Below are 25646 nucleotides of genomic sequence, written 5' to 3'. Positions count from 1 at the left end.
CCATGCTGCAGCCGCTGACACCCCAGTAAAGCCACGTGGCGTTTTCTGGGGCCTTTTCTGGGTCGCTGGACAGAAATGCAAACAGGAGGCTGCTCACAATCTGCCCTCACCCTGCATGGTGCAGCGGGCAAAGCTGAGGCCTCGGGCAAGGTCCGGAGAGGCCACTTCTCCCTGGAGAATGGAGGATTCTGCCTCAGGAGGGGTCCTGACAAGTGCTTGCTCAGTGAGAGTCGGGAGGGTCCCAGGGCCTCCAGCCCCGACCTGAAGGTCTCCACGGCCCACCCATCCCCAGAAATGCATATCTTCCCCACCAAGGCCCAAGGAGGACCTCTGTGGGGCAGAAAGGCCCCGCGACCCTGGGCAGACGCCCCCTTCCCGCCCCTCCCACCCGCCGCCACCAGACCTTACACTCAGTTCTTCCCCACCCCCTCTGCCTCCTTCCCGATGCTGTTTCAGATCATAGATACGGAAACAGGAAAATAATGCAAATAGAAAATCGCAAAAGAGGTTCCCTCTGGGTAACGAGATGTATGTATGCTTGTCCACAGTCTCAAATTTTTTAAAATAAAACACCTTCACTTCCCCGGGCCCTGATGGAAACCCCGGAGGGCTCTCAAAGCAAATGGCGTGATTCTCAACTTCAGCCACCAGGTGGCGGCCAAGACCAGCGCACCCCGCCTTGGACCGGCTTCAGCGCCGGGGAGGGCGTGGGGCTTCCTCCTGGGGTTCTCTGGGTCCCAGGAGGTAGAAGAGGGCGACACCCGGAGGGAGACTGTCAGCTGCGGAGGGCCACAGAATACACAGAATACCTCCCTCCCGGCGGGCTCTCCCGACAGTGCCCAGGGGCAGGGACTGCCACCCTCACTGGATGACTGGGGAGCTGAGGTTTGGGCTGGGGCAGCGCGTTGTCCACCCTCAAACGGGCCAGCGTGGACAGAGCCTGAGCTGCAACTCTCATCTCCCAGCTCGATCTAACCCACTCCACAGACACCCAAGGGTCGCCTGGCTTCACTTGCTGCACTCAGGATGCAGGGCCAGGGTGCGCATCCAGCCGTGGCCTGCAACAAGCCAGGACGAGCCGGTTTTGAGCCCATTCTGCCTGAGCACGCGCAGCCGCCCCGGACCTTGTAGTCCATCTTCCGCAGCCATCCCCAAGGGTGAGGCTCCAGCAGTGGCTTTCTGCAGCCGAGTCCAGGACTCATCGGAGTTCCTGCGCTCCGGTGTTCCAGTAGCGGGGGAGCCCTTGGGGGTCTCCTGGGGTCCCACAGGGGTTGCCACAGGCCAGGGCTGAGCCACTGGGTGCAGGGTTTGGCCCAAGGCACAGCTGGGAGGCTGTGCCATGCCCGGCCCAGGGATACCCTGACCCTGGCTCAGGAACCCATGTCAGCGGGAGTCTCAGGGGGGCTGGTCCCATACCAGCCAGACGGAGAGCAGGAGGAACAAGAGGACCAGGGCTGCAGCCAGGGTCAGAGAGGGCACCAGGTCCGAGTCCTCGGGGCCGGGAATGACGTCAGCCAGGGCATGGTGGGGGGCAGCCAGGGCACCAGACAGCTGGGTGTCAGAGACCTTCTCCCCGGGGGGCCCGGGCTGGCCCATCTGTGAGGAGGAGATGAGAGACAGGACTTCCTCTGGGAGGGGCCCACTTCACCCCCACCGCCCCTCCCATCCGTCCCCCATCACAGCAGGAGCCAGGGGCCAAGAGGTGCCACCGGGCAGTGACTCCTTGAGCCTCGCTGTTTTCCTCTGTAAAATGGGGATGCAGAGGACCATGGAGGGAGGGCAAGGACCAGATGCGACAGCCCCGGGGCCACCGTTGGCCCCGCCAAGCTTCCCACCTTCCCCCTCGTGATGACGGGGCCAGAGGTCAGGTTCAGCCCCACTGCTCCCTTCCTCGAAGACCTTTCCCCCTGTGCCAGGGAGTCTGGAATGCAGCTCGGTTAGTTTCCTGGGCAACTGGAAGCCAGCAGACTCGTCTGGAAGGCCCTCCTCACACTGCAGAAGGATTCGCAACAAGACTACCAGCTGCTCTCCGCCCGCACGGCAGTGAAGGACGGGAGCACCAGCCTATGTCCATCTGACAGATGAGAAAAATGAGGCTCGCTCAAGGAAGTGCCCCCTGGAGCAGGATTCCCAAGAAGCCCGAGTCTGGCAGAGGGTCGTGGTGGCCTGAGACGCTACCCTCAGTCTCCCGCATGGGGAGGACTCGGTTTGGACTAGGTTGGTCGCTTGTTAAGCTCCAGGCCTGCGATCAGCCAGCAAGGTCCAGGAGACACGGAGTGTCTCTGCCCAGCGTCTCTGCCAAGCCCCTCCCAGACCCCCAGCCCTACTGTTCTGCAGGACAGTTACCTTCCAGCCGTTGGGGCTCTCGCGTCCTGGGAGAAGCCCACCCCAGAGCTCCCGTGTTCCCCAGGGACAGGGGCCAGTGTGTGGCGGCCTGAATGATCACCTCAGCGGCCTCCTCTCCTCTGAGGAAACCACCCCCTCTGGGGCTTCCCCCAGGGCGTGGCTAGAGCTGGAGGCGGGTGTGAGCCCCCCCACCGCCAGGTGGGTGTGTCCAGGGCCCTCCCAGGCCCTGTGGAGCCAGGCGCCTCTGTCCCCAGACAGCACTTTCTGCTTCCGCTCAGCTGAGGCTTCCCTGTGGGGGCTGAGGGAAGAGGAGATCCTTCCGACTCTGCGACCCGGTGGACTGTAGCCCGCCAGGCTCCTCCATCCATGGGATGCTCCAGGCAGGAGTACTGGAGTGGGTAACCACTACCTCCTCCAAGGAGAAGGGGCAGACTCAATTCCAGTCGGCAAGGGGCTTCTAGGCACTGGCTGTGTGCCCATGCTGTGCCAGGCAGGCGGGGAGGGGGGGTGCGTAGAAGAGGGGAGATAGGCCCACCCCAGCACCAGGGCCAGATTCTGGAGCAGCCCATCTGGGGCAGACCCAAGTGGGAGGGTTCAGAGGCCGGAGGACCACAGAAGTGATCTTTGCTGAAGGAAGTTATCCCTTATCGGCAAAGGTGTTCATCCCGTTGCTCATTTTAAAAGCAGAAAAAGGTAAGGACTTGCCTGGTGGTCCAGTAGCTAAGACTCCATTTTCCCAGGGCAGGGGGCCTGGGTTTGAACCCGGGTCAGGGACCTAGCTCCCACCTGCCAGAACTAAGATCCAGTGCATTCAAATAAATATTTTTATAAACATATTAGTTTAGGGGGAAAAAGAAAGCAAAAAGGTGTGAAATAACCTTCAGTTCAGTTCAGTTCAGTTCAGTCGCTCAGTCGTGTCTGACTCTTTGCGACCCCAAGAATCGCAGCACGCCAGGCCTCCCTGTCCATCACCAACTCCCAGAGTTCACTCAGACTCATGTCCATCGAGTCCGTGATGCCATCCAGCCATCTCATCCTCTGTCGTCTCCTTCTCCTCCTGCCCCCAATCCCTCCCAGCATCAGAGTCTTTTCCAATGAGTCAACTCTTCGTGTGAGGTGGCCAAAGTACTGGAGCTTCAGCTTTAGCATCATTCCTTCCAAAGAAATCCCAGGGCTGATCTCCTTTAGAATGGACTGGTTGGATCTCCTTGCAGTCCAAGGGACTCTCAAGAGTCTTCTCCAACACCACAGTTCAAAAGCATCAATTCTTCGGCTCTCAGCCTTCTTCACAGTCCAACTCTCACAGCCATACATGACCACAGGAAAAACCATAGCCTTGACTAGACGGACCTTAGTCAGCAAAGTAATGTCTCTGCTTTTTAATATGCTATCTAGGTTGGCCATAACTTTTCTTCCAAGGAGTAAGCGTCTTTTAATTTCATGGCTGCAGTCACCATCTGCAGTGATTTTGGAGCCCAAAAAAATAAAGTCTGACACTGTTTCCACTGTTTTCCCATCTATTTCCCATGAAGTGATGGGACCGGATGCCATGATCTTCGTTTTCTGAATGTTAAGCTTTAGGCCAACTTTTTCACTCTCCACTTTCACTTTCATCAAGAGGCTTTTTAGTTCCTCTTCACTTTCTGCCATAAGGGTGGTGTCATCTGCATATCTGAGGTTATTGATATTTCTCCTGGCAATCTTGATTCCAGCTTGTGTTTCTTCCAGTCCAGCGTTTCTCATGATGTACTCTGCATAGAAGTTAAATAAGCAGGGTGACAATATACAGCCTTGACGTACTCCTTTTCCTATTTGGAACCAGTCTGTTGTTCCATGTCCAGTTCTAACTGCTGCTTCCTGACCTGCATACAGATTTCTGAATGCCCACGAAAAAAGATTCATGAGCAATTCCAGCTTCATCCACTTAATAACCTTAAAAACCCCATAAGAAGGGTCTGTGAACAAGGAGAGTCATGCAAGATTTATCCTTTAGCCCCAAACTGAAAATGGCCTGTCCAGGAGGGGAACCTCTCCCCCTGCCCTTCTTCGTTATTTCAGCTGGTCTGATACTTAAATGGACAAAAGACAGATCAGGAGGAAAACCAAACGAGTTGAATTTCATACATTCAGTGCTCTCATAGATATAGAACCCAAAGAAATGAGCGAAGGCAGGAAGCCTTTATGTTATTTAGACAAAAAACAACAAATCTGTCGAGAACTGGCAAGACAAAGACACTTAGGCTTGGGTACTAGTTAGTGAAGAAACTGGGCGGATCTGTTACCAGTCTTATTGCCCTGATTTCCCCATCTCTGGGGATGAGCCTGACTCTCTGCCTCCTGGTGCAGGAAGGCTAGCTTCCACACAGGAAATTCATTCCCTTCTTTCACGGGGACAGACAGTAGGGGCAGGGCCTCCTTCGGCATCCACTGCTTTCCTCAAGTAGCTTAAATTCAGACTAATCAGCCGGCCACTTTGCATATTTTAGGGTGACTTGCCCTGAGCCCCATGAAACCCAACCACCCATAAAAGAATGGCACACACACACAGCAACAAAAAGAGAGTCAGCCTCTAGAGAACACAGCACAGATGAGTCTCACAGACGCACCGCATAAAGGAAGCCAGAAAGGAAGCACTTACTCTCCAGGTCTCTATGAAACTCTAGGAAAGATGAATGTAATCGACAGTCAGAGATGGACGATCAGTTGCTTAGGGGTGGGGGAGGCATACTGACGGGGAAGGGGGATTCTGGAGGGTGGTTCTCTGTCTTGATTGGGGGGCCAGGGGGTGATACATTTGTCAACACTCGTCGACCTGCACACTTAAAGTGAGTTCATTTTCCTGTGTGTGTAGATTGTCCCTCAATAAAGCTGACTTTAAAAGAAAAAAAAAAACCTGGAGACTTCCTGGTGGTCCACTGGTTAAGAATCCACCTGCCAATGCAGGAAACATGGGTTCAATCGCTGATCTGGGAAAATCCCACATAGAAAAAAAATTTTTAATGGGAAAATACTGGGGGGGTGGGGAAGAGCCAAAAACAAGAGGAGGAGTCCATTCAAGAGGTTCAAGAGTAAGGAAATCTAATCCACGAGGAAGGTAGTCAGTGATGGGACCTCAGGAGGGCCCACATGCCTGGAAAGAGGTGCTTGGGGCTCTCTGGAGGTGATCAGAAGCTTCTTTTTTAATATGTATTTATTCGGCTGGGCCGGGTCTTAGTTGCCGCATGCAGGATCTTCAGTCTTTGTTGAAGCATGTGGGATCTAGTCCCCCAACCAGGGATCGAACCCGGGGCTCCTGCATTAGGAGCTCAGAGTCTCAGCCACTGAACCACCAAGGAGGTCCCAAAAGCCTCTTTCGTGATCTGAGCTGCAATTCCTGGGGGGCACACAGAAGTTTATTCATTGTGCCGTACGTCTGACATGTTGCTACTGGGCTTAGATTTGGCTGCTTGAAGCTTGCAATCCAATACTCAAGGAACAAGTATTGGTAGGAAAGGAAAGCTTGCTTTGTATAGGAGGGCAGCAACCTGGGGGAGAAGGCCAACTCGGGTCCAAAAGCCAACTCTGCTCGCCACTCGGGGGATTTCGGGAGTTTGAACAGATGACGGAGGGCTTCCCAAGGGCTGGGCCGTGTTGTGGTTAGTCACTCAGTCCTATCCGATTCTTTGTGGCCCAAAGGACCGCAGCCCACCAGGCTCCTCTGTCCATGGGGCTCCTCCAGGCAAGAATACTGGAGTGCGTTGCCATGCCCTCCTCCAGGGGATCTTCCCAACCAGGGATCAAACTCAGGTCTCCTGAACTGCAAGTGGATTCTGTACCATCTGAGCTACCGGGGAAGCCCAGGTGGTAAAGAACTGGCCTGCCGATGAAGGAGGCATACGAGACACAGGTCTGATGCACATGTCACCACTCCAGTGTTCTTGCCTGGAGAATCCAATGGACAGAGAAGCCTGGCAGGTGACAGTCCATAAGGTCACAAAGATTCGGACACAACTGAGGTGACTTAGGTGGAGGGAGGGGGCCACATCCCGAAACAGCACAGTCAGGTCCAACAATCATCTTGGAATCGGTCACACAGTGGTCTCATCAGCGTCATCTTAAGTACAGTTAATTTTCAGTTCTGTGGTTGGCTTGGGTCCATTTCTTTGAGGCCTGCAGCGCCTCATGTCATGGCTATGGTCTGGTCATCAAGGAGTTAACTCCTTCCACCTGATGGGGGTTTCAGAATCAGCCAACAGCTCACAAGAGATGACTCAGAGTATTATCTATAGCCTTTGAGGAGGAACTAAGAGGTCCTTGACTTTGTTTAACGACTAAACTTTATTATTTTTCCTGTTTGCTTTTCTTTGCTTCTGCATTTTTTTTCCCCTTTCTCTGAATAAGTTCATTCTATGGCTAACGTTTTTCTATAGACAAAAGGCAGGTGGAGGACATCAGGGTGGTGTTCTGTCCTGGGAAAGCCCCATCGGGTCTCGCTCAGGGTCAATGTCTTCTATCTCAATTTTCAAACTACAGTCATGAGGACCATGCAGCATTGTAGCGGGAGTCACCACTTATTGGATGTGCTGAGTCAAAAGACTATGTCCCTGATAGCAAGAAGAAAGTGCTTAAAAGACAGCGTGAAATGCCACACGATCTGATGCACACCCAGTGTGCAAATATGCAAACAGGTACGTGGAGAAAAGAGGGGAAGGTGAGGCTGTGGGCAGAGCGCGTGCTTTTCCCACATCTCTGTTCTGTCTATTCTAATATATATGGTTATACTTCGATGAGTATAAAAGAGAATTGTAACAACTTTTTAAAACTCTTTGCTATTTTGACAGATAAAATCTGGAAATAATCCAAATGCTCAACAACGAAGGATCGGTTTTAAAATATACGTGGACGTGCATTCAGTACGATAGGGTCTGATTCATCTTCCTCTCTCCTCTCTGAAAAAGTCCAAAGGGAGAGTTGACACTAGTAACTCAAGATTTTCTCTCATTGTTGTGTGGTGTGTGTGTTGGTGTGTGGGTTGGGTTGGGTTTTTTATTTGGTTGGTTGGGGAGTTTTTTCAGGTTGGACTTCCAGGGAATTTTCAGTTTCTGCTTTTCCTATTTGTAAATTGTATCTTAGTACCTGGATGATTTGCTACAAGCCCAGGTTACTCCCCCAGTCAGAAATGGGAAAATATACAAGTCTCGCCCACGGGAACCGCCACCCCCTCCTCCTTCTGTCTTCACGCCACACACCCTGGCTGAGGGGGCCCTGGATCTGGCGAGCCCAGCGTTAGGGGACTGCGGTGACTCCAGACGCATTGTGGCAGGGAGAGGGAGTGAAGCGCAAGGCGGAGCCCACCTCCTTCGAAGGGGCACAAATATCCCCTGGGTGACCCTGACGCCTTGCGGCCCCTCTCTGGGTTTCAGCTTCCCCCCGCTTATACCAGCTGGGCCCCGGGTGGGAAGGAGGGATGCGGTCTACGCCCCCAGGGCTGGTACCCAGCCTGCACCAGGCCCCGCACGACTTCCAAGCGTCTCCCCCACCGTGAAGGGCTCCTATCCGCCTAGCGAGCCCTGCTGCCTCCGGAGGCGCACGAGGGGCCTGCGGCGTCCAGGGAAAACCCTGCCTCCCGGTTCCGGTTATTCCGGCCGGGAAGCGAGTCGGCTCCCGGGGAAAGCCCGGCCGCCCCACCCAGCTCCGCGCCGGCATCCTCAGCATCCCCACCACTCGCGGCCGCCCCATTGGCCGACGTCCGCTCTGCAGGGCCGCCCCGCAGCCAATCGCGGCCGGGGGGCGGAGCTCCGGGCTCCGCTGATGCTTCCATCCGCTGCGGCCCGACGCGCCTCTGGACAGAGCCGCCCCGGCCACTCGCGGCGCGCCCGGGCGGGAGGAGCCGGTCATGCAGGAGCCGCTGCTGGGAGCCGAAGGCCGGGACTATGACACCTTCCCCGAGAAGCCGCCCCCGTCACCAGGGGAGAGGACGCGGGTCGGGTGAGAGTCGTTGGGCCTAGGGTCTGCGGGTGGAGGATGCGGATGGCCTGGTAACCTCCAGTGGGCACCTGGCTCCCCGACCTTGGGCCTCCACTGACTGTCTGGGAGTGGCCACCAAGGGACCGCCTCGTTCAGACACACTAGTCCGGGTCCCCGCCCCCGCCCCGAGTACTAGGCCCAGCCCCCAGCTGGCAGAGACAGGGCCATGGATGCCCAGAGAAGGTGAGGGGTTTGCCTAAAGTCAAGCAGCAAGCCTTCTTGCGTGGCAAAGCTGGGGGCAGACGCCAGGGCTCCTATTCTGGGAACGGCGCCCTGCACCCGTGTCCCAGCCCCAGCGATGGGCTGTCCTCATGCCCCGGGGGCTTCCCCAGGAAGCTGGTGCTCAGGCCCGGGAGGTGCCAGTCTGACCAGCTCTTGCCCCAGCTGTCCCCAGCACTGCCCTCTGAGCGGGCAGCCATTGTGCTCAGGCCAGGCAGCAGTTAGAGGTGGGGGGGCTCAAAGATCCTGACAGCTCTGCACCGCCCCCACACACACCAGGGTCCTGCAGAACAAGAGAGTGTTCCTGGCTGCCTTCGCTGCTGTGCTGGGCAATTTCAGCTTCGGGTACGCCCTGGTCTACACGTCCCCCGTCATCCCCGCCCTGGAGCAGTCCTTGGATCCAAACCTGAATCTGACCAAAGCCCAGGCATCCTGGTTCGGGGTAAGAGCCATGCTCTGAGCTAAGGGACAGGGCAGAGGGACCGGGGACCCATGAGCTCTGTCCCCAGCTAGGAGACCAGCCCCCTTCCCCAAGCAAAGCCACAGGACCTGCTCCAGGGCCCTGATCTGCCCCTCCCCCATCCACCCCAGGTCGGCAGAAGGGGTGGGGGGTAGTGAGGCCAGACAGTGGCTCCGAAATGAAAGCGGGAAGTGAAAGCTGATGGAGAAGGCGTGGGAAGGAGCAGGTGGGGAGATGTCCCTTAAGATCTCTACCCAGCGGGGCTGAGGGTTCCCCAGACTGCCCCCCACAACAGAGCAGGCACCTCCCTGGGCAAGGGGAGGCAGGACACTCTGGTACTGATGGAAAGAGCACTGCTGGGCCACCAGGGCACCAGGAGAGATGGTGGGCGTGTGGGCAGGGAGAGCATGGGTCCTCGGAGTCCCAAGTGTCTAGAACTGCTCTTAGTAGCCTTGGATTTGCAACCTCAGCATATTAGCTAAGATAGTAACACCCAGCACGCGCTCTGCACCTAGCTGTGCTGGGCCCCTGCTTGGCACTTCCCATGAGAGCTTGTTCACTCCGGGGCCAACCCTATGAGGTGGGCGCCACTGCTCTCCCCATGATGTAGCTGCAGAAACTGAGGCTCAGGCTCAGCAGGATGCCCAGTTGCTAACTGGGTCCAACTCCCTGTGTGCTCAGCAGGGAGTCTGAGAACCCCAAACCTTAGAATCCCAAGGGCTTCAAGTCACAGAACCCTCCTCTCTGCTATATGACAGTACTAGGCGTTTAAACATCCGGCTGGATAGAACCACAGCAGACACCTGTTGTGGCTTCCCTCACAAACAGCTGTCTGTGTGCTGCTTGTACCCCTCTGGGGACAGGAGGCTCACTACCATCCAGAGCCCCAGTCCTGCAGCCCAGGCTCCCAGGTCAGCCTGGGAGAGCAGCTGTCTCTAGGCTCTGATGGGGTCGGGGTGGGGGTGCTGGGTGCCCAGAGCGCCCAGACATGCCTGCTCCGCACCCTCCTCTGCAGTCCGTGTTCACCCTCGGTGCGGCCGCCGGGGGACTCAGTGCCATGGTCCTCAATGACCTCCTGGGCCGGAAGCTCAGCATCATGTTCTCAGCTGTGCCCTCGGCAGCCGGCTATGCGCTGATGGCGGGCGCCCACGGCCTCTGGATGCTGCTTCTGGGAAGGATGCTGACGGGCTTCGCAGGGGGGCTCACAGCTGCCTGCATCCCGGTAAGGCCAGGACTGCCCAGCCTGGTCCCTTCACTGCCTCAGTATTTGCACTGACCACCATGAGCTGAGGGCTCCTGGCTTCGGGCCCCCCCCCCCACAATCCATGGGGATATGCTTGCCAGGGAGCCTCAGCTCAGCACCCCCAGGGCAGCTAACTTGGGGGAAATGTGACGCCATGCCCCAAGTTGCCCCCAGTCTGGACTCCCCAAACTTCCTGTCTTGAGGCCTGGCAGACTCGTTGCTCAACCAGAGAAAATCCACATTGAGCAACATAACAAGGAGGAAAAGGAAGTCCCTGCCCTGCACCCCTCCTGGGACCCAGCATGTTACCCATCGATCCCACGTCGGGGCTGGGCAGGCCCAGCTGGGCACGAAGCCCTAGGTCAGGGGAGCGGAGGCCAGAGTCTGGGTGCCCTCGGGCCTCCACCCCGTCAGGGCTGAGTGGTTCTGCCCACTTGACTGTTCAGGCAGCTGAGGTCCTGCTGAGATCACGACCAGGGCGAGAACCCACGGAAGTCCCCACTCCCTTGCTTCCCAGGGCTCACTGGGCCACCCTGCTCATCCCAGCCGGGCCCGGCACGTGTGCTCAGCAGAGGCCGGATGGGCTGTGTCTTGCAGGTGTACGTGTCTGAGATTGCTCCCCCCAGCGTTCGAGGGGCCCTGGGCGCCACGCCCCAGCTCATGGCGGTGTTCGGGTCACTGTCCCTCTACGCCCTTGGCAAGTATCACCCAGAGGCACACAAAACACCTCCTGCGTGCAGGCTGGGGGGTGGGGGGACGGGGCCGCTGAGCAGCAGGGGCCGGAAGGCACAAGCCAAAGCGTGAGTCACTCAACCGGGTCCCACTCTTTGGGACCTCGTGGACTGTAGCCCACTGGGCTCCTCTGTCCATGGGATTCTCCAGGCAAGAATATTGGGGTGGGTTGCCATTCCCTTCTCCAGGGAATCTTCCAGACCCAGGGATCAAACCCAGGTCTCCTGCATTGTAGGTAGACTTTTTTACTGTCTGAGCCACCCGGGGAAGCCCGACCCGAGAGAGGAAGGGACAAACCTGCCCACGAATGAACCCGCTGCTGGGAGGCCAGGGGTGGTGGCTGCCATTGTGCTGCACGCCTCCAGGCAGTTCCCTGCCCCTCTGGTCACGAGGCCCCACCCCTAACTGGGCCGTGAGGGTTCTCTCAGTCTTGTAAACTGTCTTAATAGCAGAATGATTTCTGGCAAATAGTCCTAGGTGGGAAGTCCATAGATAAAAGGGATCAGGTCTATGGCCATACCACCCAGAATGCGCCCGATCTTGTCAGATTTCAGAAGCTAAGCAGGGTCGGGCCTGGTCTGTATTTGGATGGGTGAAAAGTGATCGGAGTGCAGCTGGTTTGCGGGGGGTGGTCAGTGTTTGCTGGTAGAGGCCCCCAGGGCCTTGCTGCTCAGGCTACTCCTCCATCACCCTGCTGTGACCCTTGGGGCCCTCCAAGGACCTGGGCCCTGTGATCAGAGTGCAGCCCAGCTTGGAGCAACCAGGGTAGGCTTCCTGTAGGAGGCAGCCCTGGGTCTAACCCTTGAAGCCGAGTGAGGCTGCTCAGAGGCCCCCCGATGGGAGGGGTTGTGTCCAGCCCCGCCCCAGCCCCTCACAGCTCCTGTCCGCAGGCCTGCTGCTGCCCTGGCGCTGGCTGGCCGTGGCCGGGGAGGGGCCAGTGCTCGTCATGGTCCTGCTGCTCAGCTGTATGCCCAACTCCCCTCGCTTCCTGCTCTCCAAGGGCAGGGACACAGAGGCGCTACAGGCGCTGGCCTGGCTGCGAGGGGCCGATGCCGACACCCGCTGGGAGTTCGAGCAGATCCAGGACACTGTCCGGAGACAGGTGTGTGCAGGGTGGGTGTCCTGCAGCGCGTGGGACACGGGCCTTTCATGCCGGTGGCATGAGCCTCGGTTGCTTTTCCTGGGAAGCGGGGATGAGAGCAGTTCCCACCTCTAGGAGCAGGGGGTGGGGGCAGGACGTCTCGCGGTCTGGCCCAGGGTGTGTATGCGCCGCAACATGGATGCCCGGGTACCCGGCCATGTTCTCAAGCAGGGGGTCTGCCTCAGCCCACCCACTGACCCGGGAGCCTGGGTCCCTTGGGGGTCCCCACAGCTAGGGCTGCCCCAGTGACAGGGACCTTTCCTGGAAGAGGGAAGAAGGGAGCCTCCTACCTAGCCCCGGGCAGCCCAAGCCAGGGTGGCTCCAGCCGGAGGGGCCGGCACAGCCCCCCGCAGCGGCAGCCTCGTGTCTGCAGAGCAGCCACCTGTCGTGGGCCGAGGCCCGGGACCCCCACATGTACCGTCCCATCGTCATCGCCTTGCTGATGCGCTTCCTGCAGCAGCTGACGGGCATCACGCCCATCCTTGTCTACCTGCAGTCCATCTTCGACAGCACCGCAGTCCTGCTGGTGAGAGTGCGCCCCCGCCCCTCTGCCCCCGGGCCCAAGGAGGCCGTGCCCGCCAAGCGCCTGCCCTGCCCGGGGCCTCGGGCGCACCCACGTCTCGTAACTATTTCTGTGCGCCTGCCTGTCCTCAGTAATGTTTGTAAGGCTTCCACGTTGTAAGCAAGATACTCGGAATTACGAGGGAGACCAAACTTCTAGAAGAACTGACCCCCTGAGAGCCACAGATCCCAGGTCCCGGCATCTGTCACTTGCTCAGGAAGTCAGTCTCCCCTGGCCCCCTGCCAAAACCTCAGCTTCCTCCTCTGCCAACTGGAGATAATAGCCAGCAGGCCTTCACCCGCCTGTCCTGGGCTCAGAGATGAGATGAGATGTGAAGATTAGCGGCAGTGGTGCCAGGATCCAGTGCCAGCCCTGGGCTTATTGGTGGGCATGACGGTTGTGCCCCCTGCCAGCGAGGCCCCGTGGGCTGGGCTGGGTGACTGGCAGAAAGCCGCTGAGCCCGGGGCCTGACCCTGCGGAGCCTCGCGGGTGGGGGAGAGGCCCAGCAGGCTAGGGTCGCTCGGCGTCAGGGCCCCCTCCTCGCAGCCCCCCCAGGATGACGCCGCCATCGTGGGCGCCGTGAGGCTCCTGTCCGTGCTGATCGCCGCCCTCACCATGGACTTGGCCGGCCGCAAGGCCCTGCTCTTTGTCTCGGGTGAGTGCGGGCGGCCGCCCGCGCGTCCTCCCCTCGCTCCTTCACCTGCGGCACTCGCAGGCCTGGGTCACAGCTGCCCTGCCGGTGGACTCGGTCTGCCCGGCACCTGGCGCAGGGCTGGACATCCAGAAAGGCTGGCTGGGGCTCGCGGGAGTGAACACGCAAGCTGGGTGTGGCAGCCCAGACGCCGGCGGGGTGGGAGCGGCCTGGTGGGAGCGGGCGGCATGGGGCGCAGGGTGCAGAGGGGCTCGGGCTCACGGGGTCCCGGCCCCCCGAGGGCCGCCGATCTGCCCACAGCCGCCGGCATGTTCGCTGCCAACCTGACCCTGGGGCTGTACGTGCATTTCGGTCCGAAGTCTCTGGCCCCCAACAGCACCGTGGGCCTGGAGCGCGCGGCCCTGGCAGGCACGGAGCAGCCCCTGGCCACGCCCACCAGCTACCTCACCCTGGTGCCCCTGCTGGCCACCATGCTCTTCATCATGGGTAGGGGTGCCTGTGGAAGGGTGGGGGGCGGGCCGGCGTCACGTTCGGATGGGCTGGGGCGCTGCTGTTTCGGTGGTTGGAGAGGGTCTCCCAGCAGCTCCAGGGAGACACCGAGGCCTCCCCCGACCCCCGGACGGGGTCTGAGCGCACCCTTTTGCCCCTCACCTCCGGCAGGCTATGCCATGGGCTGGGGCCCCATCACCTGGCTCCTCATGTCGGAGATCCTGCCCCTGCGGGCCCGTGGCGTGGCCTCAGGGCTCTGCGTGCTGGTCAGCTGGCTCACCGCCTTTGCCCTCACCAAGTCCTTCCTGCTGGTGACGGTGAGTGCTCGGCCCGCAGGGCCCTCGGGCCGGTGCCGGGGGCCCATGCGAAGAAATCTCCGTGTGTCCCCTCAGCCTCAGCACACGCTCCCTTCACACCAGGCCAGGGTCTGTCAAGTGACAGCGTGACGAAGGCTCTCAGTTCAGCAAACACTCGGCTCAGGGAACTGTTGGGAGGAGTCAGGCAACTGACCCCCAGACCGAGGTGAAACCACAAAGGCAGGCCTGCCCGCCCTGCCGCACCCTCCCGGGCAGTGAGCGCGGTCCTCTCTCTGGTGGGCAGCTTGGGTCCCTCAGCCGAGCACTTCCCCATCCTAACTTGACTCTTGGTTCCGATTCCCAGCAGGCCTCGAAGCCAACCAGAGTCCCCAGTCCCTGGGCGGGAGGATCTGACGTGGACAGCTTGGGCAGGGCCTGTCCTGGTGCAGTCAGTGCATCAGGGCAGGGTGGGGGCACCCACAGCTGGTGCCAGGAGGAGGCAGGGCGATGGTGGAGAGTGGGGTGTTATGGGCAGAGTAAGAGCGTGTCCCAGGCCACGCTGTGGTGGTGAGCCTGCTGCATGCAGGCGCGTGGGAAGGCTGAGAGTTAAGGTGGACGTTGGAACCAGGGAGAGAGAGGCTGGTGTCTGGGGCCAGGGTGGGCTCCAGCTCAGCAGAGGTGGTCAGTCCCAGGGCCCAGCACCAGAGGAGGGCTGCCTGCAGCCCTGGGGGGCCTCGAACGCCCTGCTAAAGTGGCTGGATTTCCTGCCGATGGTGGGGAGCCCCGGGGTATCTGACAGGGTGATGCGATGGAGCTCTGCCCCCGCCCCTGGCTGGCTGGCACGAGCCGGGCCAGAAGCTAGCGCTGGGCTCCCCGTGACCCGTGCACTCTTCCCCCTAGAACGCCTTCGGCCTGCAGGCCCCCTTCTTCTTCTTCGCCGCCGTGTGTTTGGTGAACCTGGCCTTCACTGGCTGCTGTGTGCCCGAGACCAAGGGCCGGTCGCTGGAGCAGATCGAGTCCTTCTTCCGCACCGGGAGGAGGTCCTTCCTGCGCTAGGGAGCGGCCCCGCCGGAGAGGGCGGTGGAGCTGGGATCTGGCCCCGAAGCTGCACCCTGCATCCAGGAGGCAGCAGCAACCCACCACCGACAGCCCAGGCACAGGAGGGCAGCCCAGAGGCCTGACAGCCCCCGGAACACGTGCCAGCCCTGGGCAGGCAGCACCGCCGTCGAGCGGTGTCACACACTCATCTGCCGGACCTGCCAGCAGAGGCGGCCGTCACATGGCCTTGGGCCAGGGACAAGGCCTCGCTGGTAGACCTCGTGCTGAGGATAAACGGGGCCAGTGCTGGTAGACTGGCTCTGCACAGGGACGCCGCCGCCCCCGTCCGGCTGCTCCCATCACCTGGTGGCCGCGTGGGGACCGGGACAGGAAGCTGCACCTGTGAGGCCTGTGGACACCACGGGACGTGCTGGACGCCCACCGGCCAGGGCACAGGACCCAGCATGGACCCTGCCTCCTACACCCGCCCCGCTTCTGGGAACAGGAAGCGCTTGAGGGCGAGCTGTGTTCACCCTATTTATACCAATAAATGAGAGGAGAGAGTGGAGAGTACTCCTGGTGGGGTTCCCCCCCCCAGCAGCCAAGCCAGACCCAAGACTCAGCCGAGGTCACCAGAGCCTGCTGCCCCAGGCCACCCCAGTCTGCCCGCAGTGAGGCAGAAGGAAGGGGCGAGCGCTGGGCCTCCCCAGCTGTGAGGTTCCAGCTCCTCCCAGCTGCGCGCTCAGAAGAGCCACCTGCGCCATCTGAGATGCTGGGAGCAGGCTGCACGGCACCCCGATGACACGGTGGGCTCCCCTGGGGCCGGGGGCCCCTGTTCGGCTGCTCTGGGGTCGGGGTGTCCCTTCTGGACCAGAGGGAAAAGGTAACGAGCAGAGCACGGGAGCAAGAGTACAGACCGCCACCAGGCTTTATTGCTCAAAACACAAGCCAGACACGGAGAGTCGACAAGGAGCACGGGAGGAGAGCCCAGACCCCCAGGGTGGGCAAGTCCTGGCTACCTCGGTGGGTGACCTGCCCACTCTAGCCTGTGACCCAGGGGCTGGAGGGCCTGCCTAACACCCGCCCAGCTTCCTCACAGGCCAGAGCCACAACCCTGCTCCACACACAGCCAGCTCTTCCCTCCTGCAGCAAGGAGATCCCCATCAGCAGGAAAAACCCCATCAGCAGGGAGACCCCCATCAGCAGGGAGACCCAGCAGAAGCAGGAAGGACCCCAGAGCCCCACTTCCTGGGGAAGGATGAGCCAGGAGGCGGGCAGGGCCCTCGCTACTCCAGGGAGGTAGACAGTCTGATCCACGGCACACACAGGAGACACACACACACGCACACACACACCCTGCCGGCCTGGAGAGGCCTACAGCCCACAGCCCTTTGGCCCCGGCGCTGGCCTAAGAAGATGGTCCCAGAGGACCCCTGAAGGCACGTGTCACGCCGGGCTGGCCGCACGGTAGACCCTGCCGCCCCGGAGCTCAGCCCAGCTGAGGGCTGGGGGCATGCTGCTATCCCCGGGACAGGGCCTGCCTCCCAGCCGCCAACCCTAGTAACCCCCAGAGATGAAGGTCCATCTGGAAGCAAAGACTGGGTGCAGCCCTGGGGCTGGCTCCAGAAGGCGGGAGCAGCCCCCCAGGCTCCTGGGAGGAGCAGGGGCAGAGCCCCAGAGCCGTGCACGGCTGGCCCAGGCCGGCCAGGCCCAGGGGAGAGGCCTGCTTCTGCGCTCGTCCACGGTGCCGGGACCAGAGGCCGGAGCACGCCCCAGCCAGCAGTCAGGCTGCCAGGGCTGCCGGTGGGGGCACTGGAGGGGCATCTGGGGGCTCCCATGGAGGAGACTGGCGGGGCCTGGGCGGTGGTGGGAGGCCAGACAGAAGCGGCCCAGGCAGCTCAGCTCACGGGGTACGCTCCTGCCTGGGAGGCCGGGAGGCCCGAGCGGATGTGCCCCCCCACGGAGATGGGACCCACATCCCCAGGAGCAGCTCCTCCCAGGCCTCCAGCTGGTCGCAGTGGTCACAGTCCCGCCAGCCACTCGAAGTCTCGAAATCCACCCCGTGGCCTGTGGCCGGCCAAGCCAGGCCAGCTGGGAACAGTGGGGCCAGGAGGGCGTCTGTGGAGCCCTGCAGCTGGCCACCCCGAGGTGCCCTCTGCTTGCCCCGCTGCTGCTGGTGAGGCCCTCCGAGCCCTCACCCTGCCCCTTGGCACTTGGCTCAGGGTGATGCCAAGGGCGGGGCGTGGGGTGGGGGGCAGAGAGAGGAGGACTCCGGGCGTGGGGACAGGTGAGCGGGACTGAGAGAACCAGACGTGGGCTCCTCCCCAGACCCCTCGGGGTCCACGCTCCTCGGCACAAGCTCACTCAGACCAGGAGGCGAGCGGGGGCAGCAGGGCCCCCAACTCCCTCACAGCTCCCCCTCCAGGGCGTCCGTGAGCTTCTCCTCGTCCACCTGCTGCCTCTGCTGCTGGATCCTGGCGTAGGAGATTGCGTCGCCCCTGGGGAGACAGGGCAGTCAGAGCCACATGGGGGACAGACCCCAGGCACGCAGCCGCCCGGCCTCTGCCCCGTTCCTGGCTCGGGGCCCTAGGGGGGGGGGCCCTGCCTAGCGCCTGCCACGCCCCCTGGCTTCCCCAGATGAGACCCTGTCACTGAGGATGGCAAAGACCCATCCTGTCGCCTCTGAGACTGGCCTGGACTGCTGGGGATGTGAGTTGAGGAGGACTGGGGCCCTCGGGCTGTGCTCTGCGGGACTGGGGGGGCCATCGGAACACCAGGCCGGGAGCCGGCATCGGAACACCGAGCCGGGAGCGGGCCCGATGGGCAGAGGCTCGCCAGGAGCTGTGCCCCTGCACCCCTGCCAACTCTGCGCCCCAGGGGTCCCGTGAGTTCTCCCGCCTCCACCCCTTAGAGCTCAGACGCCCAGGAGGCGCTGATGAGGGTCACTGACGCTGATAAACGGCCGCTCCCAGACCTGCGTCCCCAAGAGGCTCCAAAAGGGAGAGACCACCCCCACTCCCCTCGCAGCCGGGCCGGGACCAGCAGACGCACTTTTTGCCCAGCGCAGACAGCCCATACAGCACCCCGGTGGCGAAGGCGATGGCGTTGCCCAGCAGTGTGGTCAGGGTCAGGCTGATGACGACAGGAACGACCGCCATCCTGCGGGAGGAGCAGAGGTCACGGGGGAGGCCCGCCCACCCATGGCCACGACACCACTTCCTGCTGCCCAGGCTCACCCAGCCGCTGCCCAGCCAGCGGGCACAGGAAGGGACCCCCGGCATCAGCTGGGACACAGGCTCCGAATCCAGCTGCACAGAGTCCTCAAACACCCGTGAGCCTGTCAGCAGAATTCTGTGCACTGGGGAGAGAACCCGAGGCTTTCATCGGATTTTGGGGAGACCTCCCTGGTGGCTCAGTGGTAAAGATCCCCCCTGCCAATTCTGCAGACACGGGTTTGATCCCTAATCCAAGAAGGTCCCCTATGCCACTGAGCAATGAAACCCATGGGCCACAGCTACTGAGGTCTCGCTCCATAGAGCCCGTGCTCTGCAGCAAGAGAAGCCTGCACACCGTGACTGAAGCGCAGCCCCCCCTGGCTGCAGCTAGAGAAGGCCTAGACAAAGCAACAAGGGGCTGGCACAACCGAAACACAAGTAAAATTATTTAAAAAAAAATTTTTTTTGAAAGGGTCCATGATCCAAAAAGGTGGAAACAGCGCTGAGATGGTCCAAGCCCTCAGTGTGCACAGAGACAGAGAGAGGAGACAATTCCGGTGTCCGTTCAGGCCCCTGCTGGCCTTGTGACTCAGGGCAAGTTATTCAACTGAGGCTCAATCTCACTACGGTGGGGTGGGATCAAATCTCAGAGGTTTTGAGATGGATCAGGTAAGGCGTGTTGACTGCCTAGCACGATGCCCGGAACAGCATAAACAGTAAATAAACTAAGGCTCCGACTGGCGCAATGAAACCAGCCACATCTCAACAAGGAAGATTCCAAAGGTTAAGCTGCCCGGGGCTTTCCTGTGGCAAGGCGCACGCGGAGCACATCTCTGGTGAGGCAGCCCCCGCTCTGTCTGATCCCACTGGCACCACCTGGAGGAAGGCGGCCGCTCTGGCTTACGTGTCCACAGGGTCAGTGGCTGGTCCTGGTTGGGATGTCCAGACCAGTGGCAGCGATCTGGGCTAACACACACACACACCCGGTACTCAATGAAGACAAGACTGTATACCCTCTTCTTGGGCGCGACCAACTGAATTCTACCTGCGTGTCCATTCCGGCAGGATGTGTGATCGTGAGGTTTTACTGGAGTTATAAAATTTCCCAGTAATAAAATAATAATAGGAACTGTGAAGGGAAAAAGAGACCGTGGGAAAAAAATCTTCTGTCAAAACAAAATTAAAGGCAAACAGCAGGCTGGAAATATATTTACAGGGAACACAATAAAAGATGATGGAATCTTTAATACAGAAAACACCTGCAGCTTACTAAGTAAGACATTATGATGTCAACAGGTAAAAAGAAAACTAGACCATTGATTACCAAAAGAAGAAAATGCAATTAGTAAAAGCATAGAGAAAAAGGCTTCACCTCTTAGCTAACAGATACAAATAAAATGGCACACGGCCCAGGGCCAGGGACAAGGAGGGAGAAACCCAGGGAACCTCTTCACATTGTGGAAAACAATTTAGCCACACACTGGAACCATTTAAATGACCATAGTCTTTGACCTAGTAACCCCACATCTGGAAACAGAGCCTAAGGAAATCATCAGAAACACAGAAAGTTTAGCACCAAGATGCTCATCGCAGCCTGACCTGTACTCCAGTTGGCAAACCGAGAAAAGCGTGGCACAGCCAGTGGGGTCAGCATTTCTGTCATTAACAGTCATCCTATGAAGCCTTTGTGGTAAAACTGAAAACCTCTGTACCGTGATGTTTTAAGGGGGAAAAACCAGGACACAAATTTACTTGCAATGGTTAAAACTGGGTGAGAAACGGGTTTTTTAAAATGCCTGCAGACAGACTGAAAGAACACTTATCAAAATGTAACAGGTAGTGGGGCTTTGAGTAACAACTTTCTCTTCTCCAGCTTATCTTTAACAAACATACGTTACTGTTAGCATTTTAAAACACATTTAAAAAATAAAGGTCAAGGCAAAGGACATGCCGACAGGCATTTCATTCCTCTGTGATCAGACATGGGGGAGGTGGTCTAGAACTGCACACACATCTTGTGCTCAGACTGTCACACCACTGGCCTCCAGGAAGGGAGGAAACCTTTGAAATAAAAACCTCCGCGTTGACGCCTAAGGATAATCCAGATAACCACTCCTCCTGCGGTTGCCTGGAGCTCTTAACAGCCTCCCAGACACCAGGCGCTATTCCAGAAGCTGCATTAGACACATCCTGAAGTTAGTTCAACCTGGGGGGTCAGACGCAAGGACTCAGATGCAGAACTCGTTGCTCAAGTGGGAAAATCCGAGAAAAACATATTTGGAGGCCCTATTTCCTGTGCTTCCCCCTTCCGTGTCAGGACACCTTGGTCGGCCACTGTCCTGGAAGGCTTTCCAGAGGGACACAAGAATCTACCAGAATCCGCCCAACAACTCCCAACGGATGGGCCAACAGCCCAGGCGAGCCTCCCTTCCCTTATCCCCCTCGGTGCTGCAAGGCACACGGGCCTCGCAGCCGGAGCTGCGGGCGGCGGCAGAGCCCTGGACGCAGAGCCACTGGGTCACGTCGTACAGCTGGTCCACCGCGCGACTCGGCACAAAGGCCGTCCCCGTTTAAACCTCCCCGGGGAGTACGCTGGGGTGGGCCGCCGACCCCTCCCCACTCCCGGCCAACGCCGCCGCGTGGGGCAGAGGCAGGGTCTTGGGGAGCCGAGTCGCGCCCCGCCCGCGGCCCCTCACCCGCAGTAGAAGACGGCCTTCTGCCAGGAGCGCAGCCGGTCTGCCTTGGCTGCCACAACATTCGCAAACTCCATGAACTGGCAGCAGAAGGGCGCCTCGCACAGCAGCAGGACAGAGGCGTTCATGCTGGAGGGCCGGGGAGAGGAGCAGGCTGACACCGGGCCGGGCTGGTGGGTCCCGGCGCCTGTGTCCCCGGGACGCCACCCCTCCCGCTGCTGCCTCGGGCAATACCCCCTCCATGCTGCTCACCCCACCAGGCTCCGAGACGAGCCAGAACAGGGTGGCTGGAGCAGGGCTCCCAGGGCAGAGCTGAGGCTGGGGGCTGCCACGGCCGCCCTCGAGGGGCTCCCACAGAGGAGCCCAGATCCCAGTCACAGTGACCAGACCCTGGGCCCTTCCAGCGGGCCGGGCCCTTCCATCCCCCCAAGCCTGGAGGGAAAGAACCCCTGTTTGCCCCAAGAACCCCCCAAGCCCCAGAACAGGAACTGTTCTGCACAACTCACACCCCCCAGGTCCCCGAGTCCCCCGCACACCACCAGCATCCAGCAGGTCTCATGGACCAGTGCTCCCAACTCCACCCCCGTGGGCTCCCCCAGCCCTCCTGGGAGGTGAGGCTCTACACACACCCCCAACCCCCAGGCAGGACCATTGCCCGCTTACTCACACCATCCACACGCCGGCCGCGATGTTCAGAGGGTGGATGGTGATGCAGTTGAAGAGGCCCGAGATCGCACAAGCTGGAGAGAGAGACACACGAGCAGGAGTTAGCCGGGCGAGGCCACCCAGGGAGACGGCTCAAGACAGCGCGAGAAGCCCTTTCAACTCAGCCCCAGGCTCTCCTCAAAGCACCCAGACACCTGCCCTCGGACAGCTGGCCCCAGCGAGGCCAGCACACGGCTCCACGGACCGTGAGGACAGCTCAGGCAGGTGGAGCACTTGCGCAGACCCCACGGCCAGAGCGCAGCGGGATCCCGGAGCTGGCTTGCTCGAGGGTTCAGCGAGGGCATCCTGCCCTCTCTCCGTTCCGGGCCTGGGGGAGCCTGCCCTCCCAGCCCCAGCTGTCCTGACACCCACCTCGCAAGGTGGGCAGCATCAAAGAGAGACCATCTCTCAAGGGCTCGGGGCAGGGCAGGCGGCACCACGCACGGCGTGGGCCACAAGAGAAGCCCTCTGGGTGTAGGTGCACACAGGAATGGCCCTCTTGGAACAGAAATCGGGATCAGGTCAGCCTGGGTCACAGTCCCCGCTCTGACCACAACCCAGCCCAGTGACTCTGGGTACGGTCTTTTCACCTTTCCAGGCCCATTTCCTCTCCTGCAGCCCAGCCCACCCACCTGGAAACACCCAGGGCCTGTGGCAGGGAGGGGGCATCCTCTGCTACCCAGGAAAGCGGCTTCCCTGGGGCCCCAAACGCGGAGCCGGCTCACGCCTCCCAAGGCAGGGTCTATGCACTTGCCTCCCTCCGTCCCCAGGGCCCCAGCCCGCTTCGCCAAGAATTCCGGGAGCCTGCCAGGCAGGGCCAGGAAGCCAGTTGCTGGGCAGGAAGCTGCCCCCCCGCCCTGAGGCAGCAATGAGCAACCAGTTCATTAAATTTGCAGCAGCTCCCTCCGTACCTGATCCCTGAGAAGGCCTGGAGCCCTCCTGGTGTGTTCCCGTGTAACCCTACGCAGAGAACAAGCGGTGGAAGACGAAACCACGTGAAGCGAAGGAGACTGCCCCGTGTGACCCCCAAGGACTCCTGCAGCGACAGACGTGCTCCAGCCTACTAAAGGCGGCACTGTCCTGGACCGACCATCACACTCATTCGGGCAGCGGGCTCCCCAGGGCCACAGGTACGAGTGCCCCAGACATGACGCTGCCTCTGCCCGACGGTCCGCTGGGCCCGGTCTTGCCTGACAGAGGCCCGTAGGTCCTGCCTTCCACCTCCACCCGTGTCTACTGCCACCAGCCAACCTTCCGGGAGGACCAGGTTTCAACCCAGACAAAGAGGCTCCAGCCAGGAGCCCTTTAACCATCAAGTGCTGGAAGATGTCCCCTCGGGGGCCTCTGATGCTCGTCCCAAGTGAGGGAGGTGTCCAGGGCCAGCCTGTCTCCTCCAGATGACAGTCAAGACCCCGAGGAAATGCCTCTCCAAGGCCCCCTACCTGAGGAAGGTGGTGCTCCCACACAGCGACCAGAGAGAAGCAGGAGCTCTACCTGAACTCTAGTCTCATCTCTAAAACTCCTGTGTGCTTTGCAATTGACCCTGTGTTATATGCTATTGGGAATCCACATGACAATCACGTTCCCAAATCTGCAGGTGAAAGTGACATTTCAGGGTGAAGCCACAGGTCTCTCTTCATCTTCACGGGTCAGTACCCCAACACCATGAACCCCTGGTGCGGCCCAGGTATCCTGCTTCAAAAGCACAAGCTGGATGGGATGCCAGAGTCAACAAGGGACTCAGCCTCATGGCTCAGCTGGTAAAGCATCTGCCTGCGATGCAGGAGACCCAGGTTCGATTCCTGGGTCGGAAAGATCCCCTGGAGAAGGAAATGGCAACCCACTCCAGTATTCTTGCCTGGAGAATCCCATGGACAGAGGAGCCTGGCGGGTTACAGTCCACAGTCCATAGGGTCGCAAGAGTCGGACAAGACTTAGTGGCTAAACCACCACCACCGGCAGAGCTGAGGACCCCAAGACAGAGGGAGGAGGGTGATGGCCCACAGGACACAGTCAGGCCCTCCACTGCCCACCCCATGCCTCATCAATGTCAGTCCCACAGCACCTCACTTTCATCTGCCAGGGAAACAGCTACCCAGACTCTGAAGGATCATACCGAGTCTCTCCTACAAAGTCAAAAGCATGCTTCCTCTGAATAGCAGTGACAGGGACTCAGAGGCCCTTTGGTGACTGGCAGAGGGCCCGCCCCACTCTGGCCTCTGGACAGGGGCACACCCTGCCTCCACCCGCCTGGGAGGGCCATGAGACTGGAAGGGGACCCTAAAGAGGTGCTCCTTCTGGCATATCTGATCAGGGTCCGCCTGGCCCCGGCCCTCTGTGCCAATCCTGAGAATGCCTGGACAAACAGACACTCCCTTTCTAAGGCCCCGGGCTGTGCCCGCCCCGGTCCAGTAATTCACAAGGTTGTGGGTAGCAGCCATTCAGCTAGACTGGCGCTCGCCTCAGAAGACCCGCCACGAGATCCTTCTTTCACTGAGTAACAGGTCCACCTTCCTACATCTGCTCTTTTGAGGGTGGTTGTACTAAAAGAGCCTGGCTTCCCGGAAAACTTGAGGTTGGGGGTGTGTCCAGGACAAGCCTGCATCCCGGGAACATGAGGATGCGTGGCACTGCTGCAGCTGAGTTGACAGCCGGAGGCAGAGCTGACATCAGAGGAAGCGCACCGTCTCCAAGTGGACAGCGAGGACCCAGAGGAGGGGTCACCTCCCTTCCTCGGGGATCACCTGCTCCCTGACACCACCCGCCCCTTGGGAAACCTGGCCAGACCTGCACCCGCCCCACGTGTAAACAACCTTTGCCGGAAGGATAAGGCGGCCGCTGTCCGCACGCGCAGCAGAGTCAGCAGGCGGGGCTGCCCTCCGGCCAGGCGCGTCGTGGGAAGGGGGGTGGTGCGGCGGTGAGGCCACGTCGGGCCCGCGGCTCCCCGGGCGGTCACGCTCCACCTCCCCCCTGCCGGAACGCGCGCCCTGAGTCCGGGCCGCCAGCCGGTAACCATGGCAACCACAGAAGCGCCAGCTTCCCGCGAGCCCCGCGCAACCAGCAGACTGCATCTCGAGCGGGTCCCTTCCAGGAGGCACGCAGGGTGGGGGGCGCGGGGCTGGGCCGAGTACTCACAGACTGCCCCTAACACCCCCGACAGGCGACACAGCCAGCGGTACCACCACGTCATGCCCTCCTCCTGCGCGGGCTGCGCCGAGCTCGCGGGCGCCACCGCCGCTCCGCCCGCGCCGCTCATGGTGCCGCCGTCAGGCGCTGCCCGCCGCGCGCACAAAGAGCCGCGGAGCCGGCCGCGTAGTCCCGGCGCGCGGCCTTGTGGGAGAGGCGGCCGCTTATTAGCATAGGGGGCGGGGCTGGCGGGGCCGGGCGGAGGGAGGGCGCCCGAGAGGCCCGGGCTTATTAGCATAGGGGCGGGGCGTCGTGTCTTTAGCATGGGGGCGTGGCCCTCGGGAACCTGGACGGACAGCGCCCGGGGGCCTCGCGCTTATTAGCATAGAGGCGGGGCTTCGTGCTATTAGCATAGGGGGCGGGGTCCGCTGGCTCGCCCGGGTTGGGGGGCCTCGCGCTTATTAGCGTAGGGGGCGGGGCCGCGGCAAGGTGCGCCCGAGAGGCCCGGGCTTATTAACATAGAGACGGGGGCGTCGTGGCTGGGCTGGGGGGAACGCCCGAAGCTATTGTTCATTAGCATATGGGCGGGGCGTCTTATTCGCATAGGGGCGTGGCCCGCGGGGACAAGGACTGAGCGCGCCCCGCCCCCTTGCGCTTACTAGCACAGGTCCCGGCCCTGCCCCGCGGGACTCTCCGAGGGTCTGCCTCCCCACTCAGACTAGC

General features: G+C 60.6%; 2 protein-coding genes across 5 annotated transcripts; one reads left to right on the top strand and one right to left on the bottom strand.

The window, feature by feature from the left end:
• The first annotated feature begins 8122 nt into the window (after positions 1-8122).
• On the top strand, positions 8123-15795 carry SLC2A6 (solute carrier family 2 member 6). Of its 3 annotated transcripts, none has more exons than XM_040225591.1 (10): positions 8155-8313; positions 8851-9013; positions 10047-10253; positions 10872-10971; positions 11897-12108; positions 12521-12673; positions 13256-13364; positions 13662-13847; positions 14022-14167; positions 15047-15795. In XM_040225591.1, the coding sequence occupies exons 1-10, from the start codon at positions 8222-8224 to the stop codon at positions 15200-15202; spliced, it is 1524 nt and encodes a 507-aa protein (XP_040081525.1). In that variant the 5' UTR covers positions 8155-8221; the 3' UTR covers positions 15203-15795. The 3 variants fall into 3 exon arrangements, with proteins under 3 accessions (XP_040081528.1, XP_040081525.1, XP_040081527.1); XM_040225593.1 differs by having other exon boundaries at positions 8162-8313; positions 12644-12673; XM_040225594.1 differs by lacking the exon at positions 12521-12673 and having other exon boundaries at positions 8123-8313.
• Positions 15796-16087: 292 nt separating this feature from the next.
• On the bottom strand, positions 16088-25117 carry CACFD1 (calcium channel flower domain containing 1). Of its 2 annotated transcripts, XM_040225623.1 has the most exons (5): positions 24933-25117; positions 21760-21832; positions 21096-21221; positions 18236-18343; positions 16088-17682 (listed from the first exon to the last, which is right to left on the bottom strand). In XM_040225623.1, the coding sequence occupies exons 1-5, from the start codon at positions 25051-25053 to the stop codon at positions 17592-17594; spliced, it is 519 nt and encodes a 172-aa protein (XP_040081557.1). In that variant the 5' UTR covers positions 25054-25117; the 3' UTR covers positions 16088-17591. The 2 variants fall into 2 exon arrangements, with proteins under 2 accessions (XP_040081557.1, XP_040081558.1); XM_040225624.1 differs by lacking the exon at positions 21096-21221 and having other exon boundaries at positions 24933-25111.
• Positions 25118-25646: the final 529 nt, after the last annotated feature.

This window comes from Oryx dammah, unplaced genomic scaffold (genome assembly GCF_014754425.2).
Source record: "Oryx dammah isolate SB20612 unplaced genomic scaffold, SCBI_Odam_1.1 HiC_scaffold_25, whole genome shotgun sequence".
Classification (NCBI taxonomy): Eukaryota; Metazoa; Chordata; class Mammalia; order Artiodactyla; family Bovidae; genus Oryx; species Oryx dammah.
Note: the sequence above shows the minus strand (reverse complement) of the source record. Positions and strands in the feature narration are given on the sequence as shown.

What these genes read in the sequence shown, in the direction of transcription:
- SLC2A6 (XM_040225591.1), top strand. Translation starts at nt 8,222, where the DNA reads ATGCAGGAGCCGCTGCTGGGAGCCGAAGGCCGGGACTATGACACCTTC. An exon ending in GGGGAGAGGACGCGGGTCGG is followed by an intron (nt 8,314 to 8,850) that starts GTGAGAGTCGTT and finishes CACACACACCAG; the next exon opens with GGTCCTGCAGAACAAGAGAG. An exon ending in ACTGTCCCTCTACGCCCTTG is followed by an intron (nt 10,972 to 11,896) that starts GCAAGTATCACC and finishes TCCTGTCCGCAG; the next exon opens with GCCTGCTGCTGCCCTGGCGC.
- CACFD1 (XM_040225623.1), bottom strand. Translation starts at nt 25,053, where the DNA reads ATGAGCGGCGCGGGCGGAGCGGCGGTGGCGCCCGCGAGCTCGGCGCAG. An exon ending in GCGGCCGGCGTGTGGATGGT is followed by an intron (nt 21,222 to 21,759) that starts GTGAGTAAGCGG and finishes CCGGCCCTCCAG; the next exon opens with CATGAACGCCTCTGTCCTGC. An exon ending in AAGGCCGTCTTCTACTGCGG is followed by an intron (nt 18,344 to 21,095) that starts GTGAGGGGCCGC and finishes CTCCTCCCGCAG; the next exon opens with GATGGCGGTCGTTCCTGTCG.